This window comes from Tamandua tetradactyla, chromosome 14 (assembly GCF_023851605.1).
Source record: "Tamandua tetradactyla isolate mTamTet1 chromosome 14, mTamTet1.pri, whole genome shotgun sequence".
Classification (NCBI taxonomy): Eukaryota; Metazoa; Chordata; class Mammalia; order Pilosa; family Myrmecophagidae; genus Tamandua; species Tamandua tetradactyla.
The window spans coordinates 92,522,555-92,537,126 of record NC_135340.1 but is presented as its reverse complement, the minus strand read 5'-3'; the positions used below and the strand labels follow the sequence as shown (position 1 = coordinate 92,537,126).

Genomic DNA, 14,572 nt, shown 5'->3' with positions numbered 1-14,572 from the left:
ACAAAGAGATAGAGAGATTGTTCCAGAATAAGAGAGACCAAAGAGATAAAACAAGAAGATGCAATGTGAGTCTCTTAACTGGATCCCAAGCCTGAAGGCATGTAACTGGAAAAGACAGTTGAGATATAATTGAGGAAGTGTTATTATGGACAGAATATGGGATAATTTTATGGAATACTTTCTGATTTTCCTGCGTGTGATAATGGGATATTATATTTTATAAGATAATACTTTTATGCAATACATATTAACGTACATAAAAGAGAAGCATTATGATGTCTGCAACTTACTTTTGCATGGTTTAGCAAGAAATTTGAGTATATATTAAATATATATGAAAGCGAGAGAAAGAAAATGCAAATATGGCAACATATCGACAAATAGTTGAATCTAGGAAGAGGATATACATGTGTTCATTTTACTGTTCTTTCCACCGTTCTGTGGATTTAAATATCTTTCAAAATACGAAGCTTTGAGAAAAAGAGATTTGTAGTGGGAGACAAAGTTGCTATGCGCCTCTATTCACGTGAACTAGAAATAGTCCAAACCAAGAAATATTGGAACCCTTTATGTAATCATATGGCTCTGCATCTCCAGGTTCATGCAAATCTCGAGATTCCTGGACAGATTCAAAGGAAAACTCCTCTATTTCCAAACCCACCATGGCCTTCCATGGCATTGTAGCTCCAACCAGACCCGTCTGCCCACCAGCACCTCCTGCGAACAGCTGAATGCTCCTGGGCACGCAGAAAAGGTTTTACCTCCCCTGTCCTTATCAGTTCACACTTAGGCCATTTACTGACCTTGGTTCTGACAAATGACTTTGTTTAAATCCTTTGCTGTTTAAGACGCTTCTACTTGGGCCAGTTTCCTGTAACGCTGTTGGAGCTGTGCTTTGATGTTTATCTTACCCTGGTCAGTTTCATTCTGAAGCACACTTTGTTTTGGGTTAATACGAGGTCTTTTGAATAAAACATAGAGAAGAGAAGGTAGGCAGTAAACAGGCTTTTAACAAGTACAGCTATTTTATGATAACAGCATTTCTTCAGCCACAAGGGAGCTCCAGTTTCCACATTTAAACAGTTCTAATTTTCACATCTGTCCTCATGCTATGAGTTTGCTTTCTTTGTATGTTTATTAAAATATGTTTATTACAGTTTGCCTCTCCAAGGCAAACAAATACAAAATTGGATTCTGGAGCTGCTGATCTAGTGCCTTACAAGGTTAGAAATCGGGACACAGCATGCCAAGAGAACTGAGAGGAGAGATGCCAGGAAACCGGTCCCATCATCACGCCAAGGGAAAATTTGTACCCACTTATTTTTCCCTACAGTGGGACAAACTAAAGGAAAGGAATAGAAGGGGCTGTTCATGAACACTGCTGTCTGACAGTAAGTATATAAATGTTGAAAAGGAGAATTTGGGGTTATGAGTGCTTCTCTGTTTCCCCTAGGATCTTCTGGGAAAGGACATTTTGGAATTCTGCCACCCTGAGGACCAGAGCCACCTGCGTGAGAGCTTTCAGCAGGTACCGGGCAGGTGGGGCTGCAGAGCGAGGACCTGGGGCTGCAGGGCCAGGCTAAAGCCCCCTCCCGACCCTGCCTTGTGGGTGGGGAAGGCAGGCACATAGGGAGCCTTACAGAGAGTGAGACGAGAGCCCCCAAGGAGTCGTGGGGAAAAGTACCCCAGAGCACTGAGGACACAGAGAGGTTAACCCTGTGGGGAAGAATCAGAAACAGTTTCCCAGAAGTTTTTAGAGGATGCATGTAGGGTTTCCAACAGAAGAAATGAGAGAACATTCTAGGCTGAGGGGCCAACCTCCGGAGACACAAAGTACATGGTCGGTTGGGAGAATGGCAAGCATTTCCTTTGGCTGCAGTGGCACCGACCAGCTTTCAGGGAGGACGTGGGCAGTGGGGAAGCATGAGGCTGGTGAGACCAGGTGGTGAAGGGCCAGTGAGCCAGGCTAAGGAATTTGAAATAGCCTGCCTGAGTTATTTGAGGGTAAGTGAGGATTCCTTTATGGCTCTTAAGCAGAGCATTGTTTTTGGAAGACAACCTTGGCATCCCAGGTGTGCAGGACAGACAGATGTGGGAAATAACTTGGAACAAAGGCAAATCGGGAAGCTGCTTAAATTGTCCAAGTAAGAGGTGATGAGTTTGGAAATGGGGCAGGAACAAGTGGAAATTGCAAAGCAACGTAAGAAGGCCAGTCTTGGCTTTGGACAGAAATGATGAGGGAGAGAGCGGAATTTAGCCTGACCCCTGGAAGCCTGGGGATGCCCGCCCTGGTATCTGTACACCCGCTGTGCCTTGGGCACCTGGAAACCCTTTTGCTTCACTGAATCTTCACAGCAGGCATCAGAGGTGCATATTATCCTCTTTTTACAGTGAGGCCCAATGAAAGAGACGTGCCTTAAGGTCACACAGTTAGCAAGTAACAACCAGGATTCAAACTGAGGACTCGTCACTGCTGACTCCAGATTCAGCCATGGGGAGAGAGGAGGCACACTTCCACTGAGGGCTCGGCTCAGCCCGAGCAAAGGATGGAATGGGCAGTGCTGCACAAGAGGGGGCCTTTGAATTATTACTTACTTATTTAGTTTTTGCAAAGGCAGGCACCAGGAATTGAACCCGGGTCTCCGGCATGGCAGGTGAGAACTCTGCCTGCTGAGCCACCGTGGCCTGCCCGCTTTAGTTACTTTTTAAAAGTGAATAGTATTTTGTCACTCATCTGAGAGAAAGAATGCTTGACATTCTGCTCTATGAGGGTTTCAGAATGAATCTCTCCCACAGCCAAGCTCTCTTCTGGAAGGCACTGCTGTGTCTGCAGGGGCAGATGTGGTGCCCCAGGCCTGTGCCCATTACGTGGGCACACTGCTCAGCCCTTCCTGCTCCTTGCATGCTCTGCTCTTTTCCACTCCTGGTTTTCCTCCCACCTCTCTGGAAGCCCCTTCTCAGGCTCTTTTGCTGGTTCCTCTCTTCTCCCGCTTCTGGGAGGTATGCCTCCCCAGGGCTCTGACCTTGGCTGCCTTCTCTTCTTTCCTCTCCATAAAACCCCCTTAGGTGGTCTTACCTGTTGGTCAGGCGACTCCGAACCAGACTGCCCCTCGAGTTTCACCCTCAAATGTCCAGTAACCTTAGAGACAGAACGCCGGCCCCTCTTGCACAGCTCCCAATCTGCCTCACACCCGCCACATTGCTCAGGCCAGAAGCCGAGAAGCATCCCTCACTCTTCCCTTCATCTCATGCCCCACCTCCGGCCATTCACAGGTCTTTCCATTACACCTCCAAAATACACCCATGTCCCACCCCTTTGCATTCTTTCTGACCTGGACCAGGCCACCCCATCGTGCGTTTTGAACACTGCAATGCACTCCTTGCCAGTCTCCCACTTTTACTCTCGTCACACCCCAAGCCGTTCTGAAAACATAAATTTGGTTCTGGCTATGTTTGTACTTAACAGCTGCCAGTGGCTTTCCAGGCTGCATGCCCCGCATGAGCCTCACCTCAACCCCTCTCATCCTTGGGCATGACCCTGCGGTCACATTGGCCTCCTTTTAGTGCCTTGAACGCATCATGCTTTATCCCACCTCAGGGCCTTTGCACGTGCTGCTCCCTCTGGGCAGAATGCTTTTCCCTCACTCTTCATTGACGGATGTCTTCTCTCACCCTTTAGGTTTCAACTCATGTCCTCTCCTCAAAGACACCTCCCACGACCACCCTGGCTGAAAAAGACCCCGCCTTCTTTTCAGTCCTTGTTTCTCCTCCGTAGCACCTCCTGCAGTTTCTAATTGTCTTACTTGTGTGTGCTTGGCTTGGACTTATTTTTCCCCCTATGTCCTTTACGAAGCCGTAAGTTCCCTGTGGCAGGGCCCATGTCTTAGCGTGTCACCAGTGTATCCACCACTTAGTGTGGAAACTGGCACTGGTGGCATGTAATGGAGAAGTCCAAATGATCGTTAGCCCAGGGTGGGTTTCATCTTGGAAGAATGTGAGATTCGAATGGTTCGGCATTTCACAGCTATATTTTTTACACCATATCTTGTTAAGTGTGCGGGCAGTATGAATTTTGCATCATCCTAGTTTAGTCGGGCGTGGGTGGGTTGGCTTTATTTTTCTGGGTATGTGAGAATGAAACCCTGGCAGTGTCCTCACTGCTCCATGGGCCGATCACTGTCCAGCCCCTCTGGTGTCCTTATCTTCTGGAATCCTCAACCCCGCACAGTAAGTGCTGTCATCTCTCCTTTTTCACACTGGACGCCGGGACTCAGAGAGGTTTGGTAGTCAGTGCCAGGTCACACAGCAAGGTGGTAACAGCACTGGGGTTGGAACTCAGGCCTGCCTCTCTCCAGAGCATCCACTCTCAGCACCACAACCCTCACATAGGCCCCTCCGTCCGGCAGAACATCTGGACCTCTTCAGACTGGCTCTGAAAAGAGAAAGAATTTAATATCTGCTCCCACCCCAGTGTCCAGCTTATGGCATTCTTGCTCTGTGAGTTGGAAGCTGAGGCAGCAGTGCCTGAGAGCCAGCGGCCCCCACCCGGATAGAGGGCTGCAGCTGAACAGCCACGGGACATCCTAGAGCATGCCCAACCCTGGCCCCCTGCTTGTGTTCTTTGGGCTCTGGCTGCCGGTGGGTGGAATAGGGGACAGACTGTTGATATAGGGAAGTGGCTTATTCATGCAAGCTCACGTGGGGTCTGCGTCAGCTAAAAGCTGGCCTTTGAACCCTGGATTTTAAAAAAGCATTCTAAACGGCCCAGAATTGAGACCTAAGAGCCTGACCAGCCCTGGGAGGGCCCTGGTGTGGTGGGTGGTTGTGCACAGGCAGCCCCGGGGAGCCGATGCTCTGTTCTTGGCTCCCTCTCTGGGCCGCAGTTCACCCAGCAAGAGTGGAACCCCACAAGATGTAATGCAGGCTCCTATCATATCACCCTCCTTTCTGCTCAGACACCTTCCATCACAATGATGATGATGATGGCGAGAAGTACGAGGAGGAAGCTGTTCTTATGTAGAGCTGGGCTGGGTCGTTTGCCCGGCCTTTGCAGTCTCCTGTCCCAGCTTTGAGCAGAGCTGGGTGCAGCCTCCTAAGCCTCCGCTGTGCTGCCGGCGCTGCCTTCCCCACAGCCTCCAGTCCTGCTCGCACCTCGGGTTTCCCAGCCTCAAACATTTGCTCGTGCCAGGCTCTCTGCCAGGAGAGCCCTCCCTGCACAGCTTCACTTGCCTACGTTTTACCCGCCTACAAAAGTACCTCCAGACCCCATCTTCCTCCTGGTGCCTTTTCTGGGTCCCAACAGCAGGCTGTCTCCTTGCTCCCCCAGGAGCCCTGGGACACTTGTGTTTTTCTAGTGGCGTTTGGTACCTTCTCTCTGGGGTGCAGTTATGTACTTGTCTCCCCTGCTAGATGAGAAGCTCCTTGGGGCAAAAAGTCTGCCTGGGCTAAAGGGATTCATGAAAAGACAGTAAGGCAGTAGCATTGGTGTCAGGCAGATCTGGGATCAAATATGGGCTCTGCCGTTCCCAAGTCCCAAGGCCTTGCACAGATTAGCTTCTTTGATGTTCAGTTTCCAGATTCACAGAATGCTGTCATAAGGTACTTAGCACGTGACGTGGCAGCTAGGAGGGCACCAGACGGCCGCTACCCTACCTTTATTGTTTGGCCACAGCTCCAGGGGTCGTGCTCTGCACACAGGCAGTGCCTTGCACGTGTTTGTCCCATGAAGCTGAAAAATGTGGCACCATCTCAGGCATTCTAGTTAGATAAAAATCAAAAGACTCCCTGCATACACTTCTTCACAGGGTAGAAGCAGTGTCTCTAAACGTGGAGAGCAGCTGTCTCTTCCCCAATGTATTTTGGGCAGACACAGAAGAGTTCCCCATGAATTCTCAGAATGCTGACCTGAGGGGACGTGGCCTTGTCCTCCAGAATCCTTAGTTTGGGGGGCCATAGGTTTGCTGTCAGGCAGCAACCCCTGAGCATCCATCCTAGCCTTGCCTTACCCTGCAGCTTTCACCCTCACATGTGGTGCCAGGAAAGGCCTCCCACCCTCCTCGAGCTCTTGGTGTGGGTTATTCATCCCGCAAAGATTTCCCACCAGGGAGCCTTGTCTGACACCGTCAGGCCCAGGTCTCTTCTGGCTTCCCCCAGAGTAGGGCTGCCCAGAAAGATGACAGTCACCGCCCATGCATCAGCCCAGGACATGGGGCCAGCAGGTCCAGGCATGGCTGCCTGCTCTGTGCCAGCCCCGGTGCCAGGGGACAGGCTACCCAAGTGCCAAGAGGTCCCCGCCCCCTTCTTCATCCAGGCTGGTGGAAACTGTGACATTAGACAGGGGAGAGGCTTCGTGTGTGGTGGGCTTGGGAAAGGGGAAGCCCGGCCTTCTGTGACCCCTGGAACCAGGTCCCTGCTCCTACCTCTCGGCACGCTGTGGTTTCCCAGCTGTGGGAGCCCTGCTCAGCTGCGGGACCTGGTGTCCTGCACTGCTCATGGGAGGACGGCCTGTTCGTTTTGTCTGGGCATGCAGTCACATCCCTGGCCTGGACCCGCTGGTCACTTCTCTCTTTTTTTTTCCTTTTGTTGTTTATGCTTCAGCCCTGAATGCTACCTTCTGCACGTGTCTTTGTGTTTTTGCATGTGCGTGGTATGTGTGTGTGTGTGTGTGTGTGTGTGTGTGTGTGTGTGTGTGTGTATGTGCCTCTACATAGGACAAAAGACTGAACTGTGAATCCAGAGAGTCAGGCATGTGATTTGGAAGTAAGACCTTGCTTACCAACGCTGTCTGACCCTGGGCAGCTTTCTGAATTTCTCTGAGTTGCCGCATTATCATCCATAAATAGCAAAGTCCAATTCGCCAAACTCTTGCGAGAATGCACCTAAGATACTACTTTTGAACGCATTTTGGAAACCATACTTGCAACCTAAAAATTGTCATCGATGTTTATGTGCAAATCGGTAATGCGTACCAGTTTATCATTTTATTGTATCTCCTCGCAGGGTGTGTATGCGATCCGAGGAACAAGGTTAAACAGGTTCAGACAAGTTCTGCAGGCTTTTCCTAGCTCACGTCTCCCGTCGTGGGGCCAGAACGATGCAAACGTAGTGGGTCCCGTTTCCGAGCAGCCGCAGACAGAGGGGTCCTGGGACTTAGCTGCGCTCTCTCTCTCCGGCACCCTCGCCCTCACTGTCCCTCTCGCCCTCGTTGTCCCTGTCCTCGCTGTCCTGTCGCCCTCGCTGTCCCTCGTCATCGCTGTCCCTCTCCTCGCTGTCCTCTCGCCCTCGCTGTCCTCTCGTCCTTGCTGTCCTCTCGCCCTCACTGTCCCTCTCGCCCTTGCTGTCCCTCCTGCCCTCGCTGTCCCTGTCCTCGCTGTCCTCTCACCCTCGCTGTCCTCTCGTCCTTGCTGTCCTCTCGTCCTCGCTGTCCTCTTATCCTCGCTGTCCCTGTCGTCCTCGCTGTCCTCTCGTCCTCTCTTGGAGCCACAGGGCCCCTGTTGGGAGGTCCTTGCTGGCCCTCGCAGCGGCTGGCCACAGGGCCTGTGCCCCTGCCGACGTCCTTCCCCGAATGTCTTCCAGGTGGTGAAGCTGAAGGGCCAGGTCCTGTCGGTCATGTACCGGTTCCGCACGAAGCCCCGGGAGTGGCTGCTCCTCCGCACCAGCAGCTTCACCTTCCAGAACCCCTACTCGGACGAGATCGAGTACATCATCTGCACCAACACCAACGTCAAGTACGTGCCAGGCCCCCCCTGCGCCGGCCCTCGCGCCTTGTGCTGAGTCCGGGGCTGGGGGTTTCCCTTTGGGGCTTCTTTCGTCCTCTGGACTCTTAAGTGCAGCTGGAGGCCCCTGCAGGGAGGGACCCCCAAGAGTAGGGGAGACTGGGGGCCGTCCCTGCCTCTCTCCCAGGTTTCCGCATCTCAACGCCCACCCCGTTTGCAGGAGGCCCCCGTGCATCCGTCTTCCCCCCACCACAGGCTGCACCAGGTGCTCTGGCTGCTCTTTCTCTCCTGCTGAGCACAAGCCCAGCAGAGTGGGGGCTCTGCCTGGCACCCCCACTTCCTCCGCTTCCTGGTGGAGCAGCCAGAGGCTGATGCCCGGTTCCTTGGTCCCGCTGAAGCCAGTGCGAGGGCAGTGGGGCAGAGCCTCTGACCGGCCGGGGGCAGGGAAAACGCAGAGTCCCACCCAGCCTCATGTTCGGGGCATCCCTCCCAAGCGCCCACTGGCTACTCCCCTCCCGCCCCTCCTGCATGCTGCCAGATGGACTTTGGACTCCAGTCTTGGTCCAGCCATTGCCCGGCTTGTGATCTCCAGCAGGTTCCTTCAGCTCTCGGCCTCCCCAGCTGTGAGGCGGAGTGATAAGCCCTGCCTTATCCGGTGCTTGTGAGAATTCAGTGAGCTCAAGTTCCTTCTCAGCACAGTACAGATGCTGAAGTCACCTCCCAGCACCGGCCATGTGACCTTGGGCAGGTCACTCCTCTTCTCTGGGTTTGGTCTCAGGGAAGTTCAAAACTAAGGAACAGGCACGGACAAAGGTGAAAGGACGCCACAGTGTGCATGAGCGTGCCCAAGCTGTGCCTGCTGTTGGGAGCGGCCGTGCAGGGCTGGGCGGTGAGTCTGACGTCCTGAGAAGGTCCTCATGTTGCACTTCCAGCTTCCCAGGCTGTTCCCCTCCCCTCACCTGCTGGCCCCCGTCCCCGGCAGCCTTCCAGGAGACTGACGCTCCAGGCAGTTGCATTTCCTCCTGGCGCCCAGTACTGGCCAAGTCCTGCCCTTCTTGTCTTAGCTGAGCTGCTGGTACTGGGAGTTCCCGTCTGGATCCACTGCTCCCGCCAAGCCACCTCCTTCCCAGCTAACGCCACCCTGGGTGTTCAGCTTCAGCCCCTGCTCCTGGGCCACCAGGCATAGAACTTAACAGACAAGTGCACAGGCGATCCCTGCAGATGGCGAGGGGAAAAGCACAGGCTCCAGGGTCAGGTGATCTGGACCTCAGTCCCAACTCCGAACTGGGCACATCGCCTACTTTTTCTAAGCCTTAGTTGCCTCATCTGTAAAATGGGGAGAATAACAGTCTCTACTCTCCTTGCATCATAGAGTTGTATGCAGATTCTGCACGTAGATATTGCACGTGACATACTCCAGCGTGATACCAGCCACAGAAATGGTACTTGGTAAACAAGACTGCAGGGGTTATTGCTGATGTTTTTATCAGCAGTGTCAACCACGCTGATCTCGTCTTGGCCTTGCGTCTTGTCCAGTCCCCCTCCGCAGGCTCCTTCGGTGCCCTTGCGTCTTGTCCAGTCCCCCTCCGCAGGCTCCTTCGGTACCCTTGCGTCTTGTCCAGTCCCTCTCCGCAGGCTCCTTCGGTACCCTTGCGTCTTGTCCAGTCCCCCTCCGCAGGCTCCTTCGGTGCCCTTGCGTCTTGTCCAGTCCCTCTCCGCAGGCTCCTTCGGTGCCCTGCGTCTTGTCCAGTCCCCCTCCGCAGGCTCCTTCGGTGCCCTTGCGTCTTGTCCAGTCCCCCTCCGCAGGCTCCTTCGGTGCCCTTGCGTCTTGTCCAGTCCCCCTCCGCAGGCTCCTTCGGTGCCCTTGCGTCTTGTCCAGTCCCCCTCCGCAGGCTCCTTCGGTGCCCTTGCGTCTTGTCCAGTCCCCCTCCGCAGGCTCCTTCGGTGCCCTTGCGTCTTGTCCAGTCCCCCTCCGCAGGCTCCTTCGGTGCCCTTGCGTCTTGTCCAGTCCCCCTCCGCAGGCTCCTTCGGTGCCCTTGCGTCTTGTCCAGTCCCCCTCCGCAGGCTCCTTCGGTGCCCTTGCGTCTTGTCCAGTCCCCCTCCGCAGGCTCCTTCGGTGCCCTTGCGTCTTGTCCAGTCCCCCTCCGCAGGCTCCTTCGGTGCCCTTGCGTCTTGTCCAGTCCCCCTCCGCAGGCTCCTTCGGTGCCCTTGCGTCTTGTCCAGTCCCCCTCCGCAGGCTCCTTCGGTGCCCTTGCGTCTTGTCCAGTCCCCCTCCGCAGGCTCCTTCGGTGCCCTTGCGTCTTGTCCAGTCCCCCTCCGCAGGCTCCTTCGGTGCCCTTGCGTCTTGTCCAGTCCCCCTCCGCAGGCTCCTTCGGTGCCCTTGCGTCTTGTCCAGTCCCCCTCCGCAGGCTCCTTCGGTGCCCTTGCGTCTTGTCCAGTCCCCCTCCGCAGGCTCCTTCGGTGCCCTTGCGTCTTGTCCAGTCCCTCTCCGCAGGCTCCTTCGGTGCCCTTGCGTCTTGTCCAGTCCCCCTCCGCAGGCTCCTTCGGTGCCCTTGCGTCTTGTCCAGTCCCCCTCCGCAGGCTCCTTCGGTGCCCTTGCGTCTTGTCCAGTCCCCCTCCGCAGGCTCCTTCGGTGCCCTTGCGTCTTGTCCAGTCCCTCTCCGCAGGCTCCTTCGGTGCCCTTGCGTCTTGTCCAGTCCCCCTCCGCAGGCTCCTTCGGTGCCCTTGCGTCTTGTCCAGTCCCCCTCCGCAGGCTCCTTCGGTGCCCTTGCGTCTTGTCCAGTCCCCCTCCGCAGGCTCCTTCGGTGCCCTTGCGTCTTGTCCAGTCCCCCTCCGCAGGCTCCTTCGGTGGTGGTGCGTCTTGTCCAGTCCCCCTCCGCAGGCTCCTTCGGTACCCCTGCGTCTTGTCCAGTCCCCCTCCGCAGGCTCCTTCGGTGCCCTTCAGCAGGCACTCAGCTTCCTGGTGCTGGAAACCCTTGTCTTGCCCTCTTCCAAATCCTTCCCTCCTGCCTGGCCCTGCCATGTGTCTCTGTGGTGTCTCCGCCTTTCCCTTCCATCCTGTCTCACATCCAGCCCCTTATTCTCTGGCTTTTGCCCCTAACTCCTTTGAAGTTGCTGTCTCAGCAGTCACCAGTGACCCACACGCAGTAGCTCGTTCTCACTGGTCCTTCTCCCCAAACTCTCTGTCTCGCCAACTCCTCTTTCTTTACATCTTCTCCTATAGCTTGGTTACTCCTCTATTCTTCTCCTACCTGTAGTTTATAGGCAGGACTTTCTTGGGTGCAAGTATCAGGGGAACCAATATGACAAGAGACCTAGATGCAGGTGTGCAAAAGATAGCTTATTTTTGTTTTTTTCTGCATCTGACTTGATCTCATCACTTCTGGGTAACCTCAGTGAGTTGAGGGTTTTTTATTTCTCCCCCTTGGGAAGGGGGTTTCTTCATTCAGCAAGCAGGGAGGTGCCCTCTAGTGCCAGGCCTATGTCTGGTGCTGGCCTTAAAGAAAATAGCTGAAGCTGGAGTGATGGGAGTAAGAGACAGAAGGACAGGGCTCAGCAGCTCATTACTTTTACTTTATTCAGCCAACGGGGCACAGAGAGAGCTGTGCACAGACCTCTCCTTCAGGAGCTCTTTGAACCGGGGGCCAATGTAACGGGGCCTACTACCTGCTTCGTGAAGGCTGAACCAGGAAATGCCAGCCCCAGTCTGCTCCCTGGCTTTGTCCCAGGCCCCTACATCCTGTCACAAGCTGTTCCCCCACCACCTCGGGCAGCTGTGCTAGAGGACAGCACGCAAGTGAATACGTTGCCCATTCAGTCACGGGCACTTTTCTAGAACTCTGGACTTTTAGATGCCCCCCCCCCAAAAAAAAATCACTGATTCCTAACGAGAGAGCCTCCTGTTATGCTCCATGCCAGGCATCCCGCTCACCTCCTTTTCCACACCAGAGTTCTCAGCCTACCGCGCACTGGTGAGAGACCAGCTTGGAGTGTGGTGGAAACAGCCCATGTCCACCCACGTCCGCCTGTGGGTGAGGCTGCAGTAAGGGGGGCACCCCTAGTATGCACCAAGCTGGCATCACAAGCCCCCCCTTTTCGTTGTGTGTCCTCCTCCATTCGTGTCCGATGTTTGTTCACACCTCAGCTGTCAGAATCGCCTGTTGTTGCTGCGAGGGAGTGCAGTGTGACAGTCACTGAGCCCTCGAAGGGCCCCATAAGGCAGGGGCTCAGGCTCTAAAACCACAGAGAGCGCACGAAGGGACAGAGGGAGGGACAGAGCCAAACACTCATGGCCTCCGAGAAAGCCCCCACGGGTGGGCACTGCAGTGGGGCCCTGGAAGAAAGTAAAGCTCTCTGCTCAAAATCAATCTCTCTTGCTGAAAGGCAGATGTGCTGACAGAGTAGAACAGAGCATTCCACAAAGGGGTGTCCCTAAGTGTTTTCCCAGGGTGAGGGCTCTTGGCAGCTCACCAGGGCTCCATCGGATCAGAATGTCCCCTGGGGATGTACGCCCAGGAGCCCGGCTTTAGCAGCCTCTGAGGAGAAGGGTCTTCAGTGGGGACTGATGGCTGGAAAGGCCTGTGTGAACTGTAAAGGGCAGTGGTAACTGTCGATTGAAAAGTCCAGCCCTCTTCTGAGTTTGCAAGACCGCGCTATGCCAGCAGCAGGCAGACCCGCATGGAATGATTGTTAAACACTCTACTTAGGGATGGAATTGCGCCTTCAGTTGTGTTCAGTCCAGAGCATCCAAAAGGAACTCCCTGGAGAAATCAAGTTTCTAATGTTTAGCACTTGTGTGAATCGGCTGAGCAGCGGGCCTCTTTTCAGCTCTGCATTTCTTCGTCTTACTGTCAGTGCAGAATGAGGTCCGGAAATCAGGCTCTCACCTAACCAGCTGGTTGCACACCTTTGAGTCCTGCCATGTTGCTGGCGTTTGAGTTTGACACTCTCTTATGGAGACAAGTCATAGGCTGTTTCTGAGCATGAGTCAGTCAGTGTTTTTGCATCTGCACAGGCTGAGCTCTGCTTCCTGTGAAAGCGTCATTCGAAAGCCTTTCTGGAGTTTCAGAACTACAACTACTGGTGCTGTTGTGGGGTGGAGGGATTTTTAGATCCCTCCCGTGTTCTGAGTCGTGTTTGCCACCTCTCCAAGCCGCTCGGCCATCCACAAGAGCGGTGTGATGACCTGCTTTGTGCCCAGCCCAGCTGTTGGACAGTGGGCAGGAGGCAGGGAGGAGGGATGACTGCAAAAGAAGCTAAAGGAGTTTGCCTCCCTGAACTCTGCAGAACTTAGAGCTGGTAAGGGCCAGAAATTCCCAGTTGTCCCAGCCCCAAGCCTGGGAGCTGGCCTGGGTTCCTCCCGTCATTCACCCACTGCATGGACAACCTGTCGTAGAACCAGAAGCTCCAGGGGGTTCGCCTGTGGTTCTGTCTAGTCCATCTCCTCCCTCTGCCCCCACTGCCAAGCCTTAGGTGAGGCCTTCAGCCTCTCCCGGGTGATTGTTGGGCCTTCCTTGTAACCAGGCTCCTGCCTTCAGGCTGACCATAGTTGAGCCAGCCTACGTGGCCCTAGAATCTTCCTAAAACAGCATCGCCCTGTTCCCTCTCCCTAATGCGATAAATTCCAACCCCCTTAACAGGCACTCGGAGTCCTTCACTGTACTGCTCTCACCTCCTTTGCTTCTTGTCACTAGCCACTTCCTTCCATGTGTTCTGTGCCCCAGACACACTGGGCTTACGCTTGTCTCTTCCCTGCCCTGCCCTGTACTTTGCACATGCTGTTCCCTCTGCCTGGAATGCCTTCCCCTTTGAATGTGGAGAACTGGTCCTCTTTCAGGACTCAGCTCAAGTCTTATTTCCTCTCTGAAGCATTCCCCAAAAGCCTTCCCCTCCCTTATAGGCACAGGGACACACCTGGGGTGTCATCTCAGAGCATTCTCTGGTCTAACATCCATCCCATGTCACTCTGTTTAGTCCTCTCTAGACTAGCTAGTGTGCCTTATTGACCTCTGTACCTCCCAGCTCAGAACCTGGAAGGAGAGAACGGAAGTAGAGGAGTGGGGGGGGGGGTGCAGAGGGGATTCCCGTGGCCCATCTGGTGACAGTGTGGCCTTTGCCCACCTAGAGGACAGCTTGTCCACGGGTGAGTGGGAAATCGCCACACTTGGAGCATTGGGCCAGGTCACCTTGAAAGCCAGGCAGGCTGAGCCAGGAAGGTGGCACTCGGGAGGGAGGCAGGAAGTGTTGACGACCCATAGCAGTGCCTTCCAGCTCCGTGGATGGAAAGCTCAGAGGGCATTTTCGGGGTGAGGGGTGAGGGGTCGGGAGTCGTGCTGCTGTGGCATTGGATGTTCTCAAGGAACACGCAAACACCCAAGTCTTCAGTTTCGGGGAGCTGGTGTCCAGACAGAACACCGTCTCAGCTGAGGGAATGGCTTTCGAGCCAAAGATACACCTGGGGCAGAGTCCCAGTCTTGCAGCAGTTGGCTGTGTGTCTCTGGGCAAGCCATCTAGCCTCCTGAAGCCTTGGCTCCCCTCACCTGCAGATTGGTTGACAACCACTCTTTCCCAGGGCCGAGAGCCCATGCGATCAGAGCCCGGTCTGCAGTCATGCAACGGCGCTCGGCCAGTGGTGGGTCTTACTGGTCCCTGTCTGGTCATCCGAGCTCGCTGAGCCCCCGAGATACCTCCCAGCACATGGCGCTTACTCCCAGGGGCACAGTTAGGCGCTGCCCCTGAAGGCCCCCGTCGTGGCTTCTTGCTTACTTACTCAGGCTGAGTTAGACGTTTGTCCAGGGAGGGCCGGAAATAATTGAAGCATCTGCCCAGCATCCTGCCTCGCCCGGGCCAGGCAGGCA

At 54.7% G+C, this 14,572-nt stretch overlaps 1 protein-coding gene across 8 annotated transcripts in view; it reads left to right on the top strand.

Annotated features, from left to right (window-relative positions):
* The window catches only part of ARNT2 (aryl hydrocarbon receptor nuclear translocator 2), a 192,400-nt gene that overhangs the window by 146,450 nt on the left and 31,378 nt on the right, over positions 1–14,572 (top strand). For all 8 annotated transcript variants that reach the window (XM_077128517.1, XM_077128518.1, XM_077128516.1 and 5 more), the window contains 2 exons: positions 1,454–1,528; positions 7,576–7,727. In XM_077128517.1, the coding sequence (XP_076984632.1) occupies positions 1,454–1,528; positions 7,576–7,727 (227 nt within the window). The remainder of the gene's footprint in view (positions 1–1,453; positions 1,529–7,575; positions 7,728–14,572) is intronic.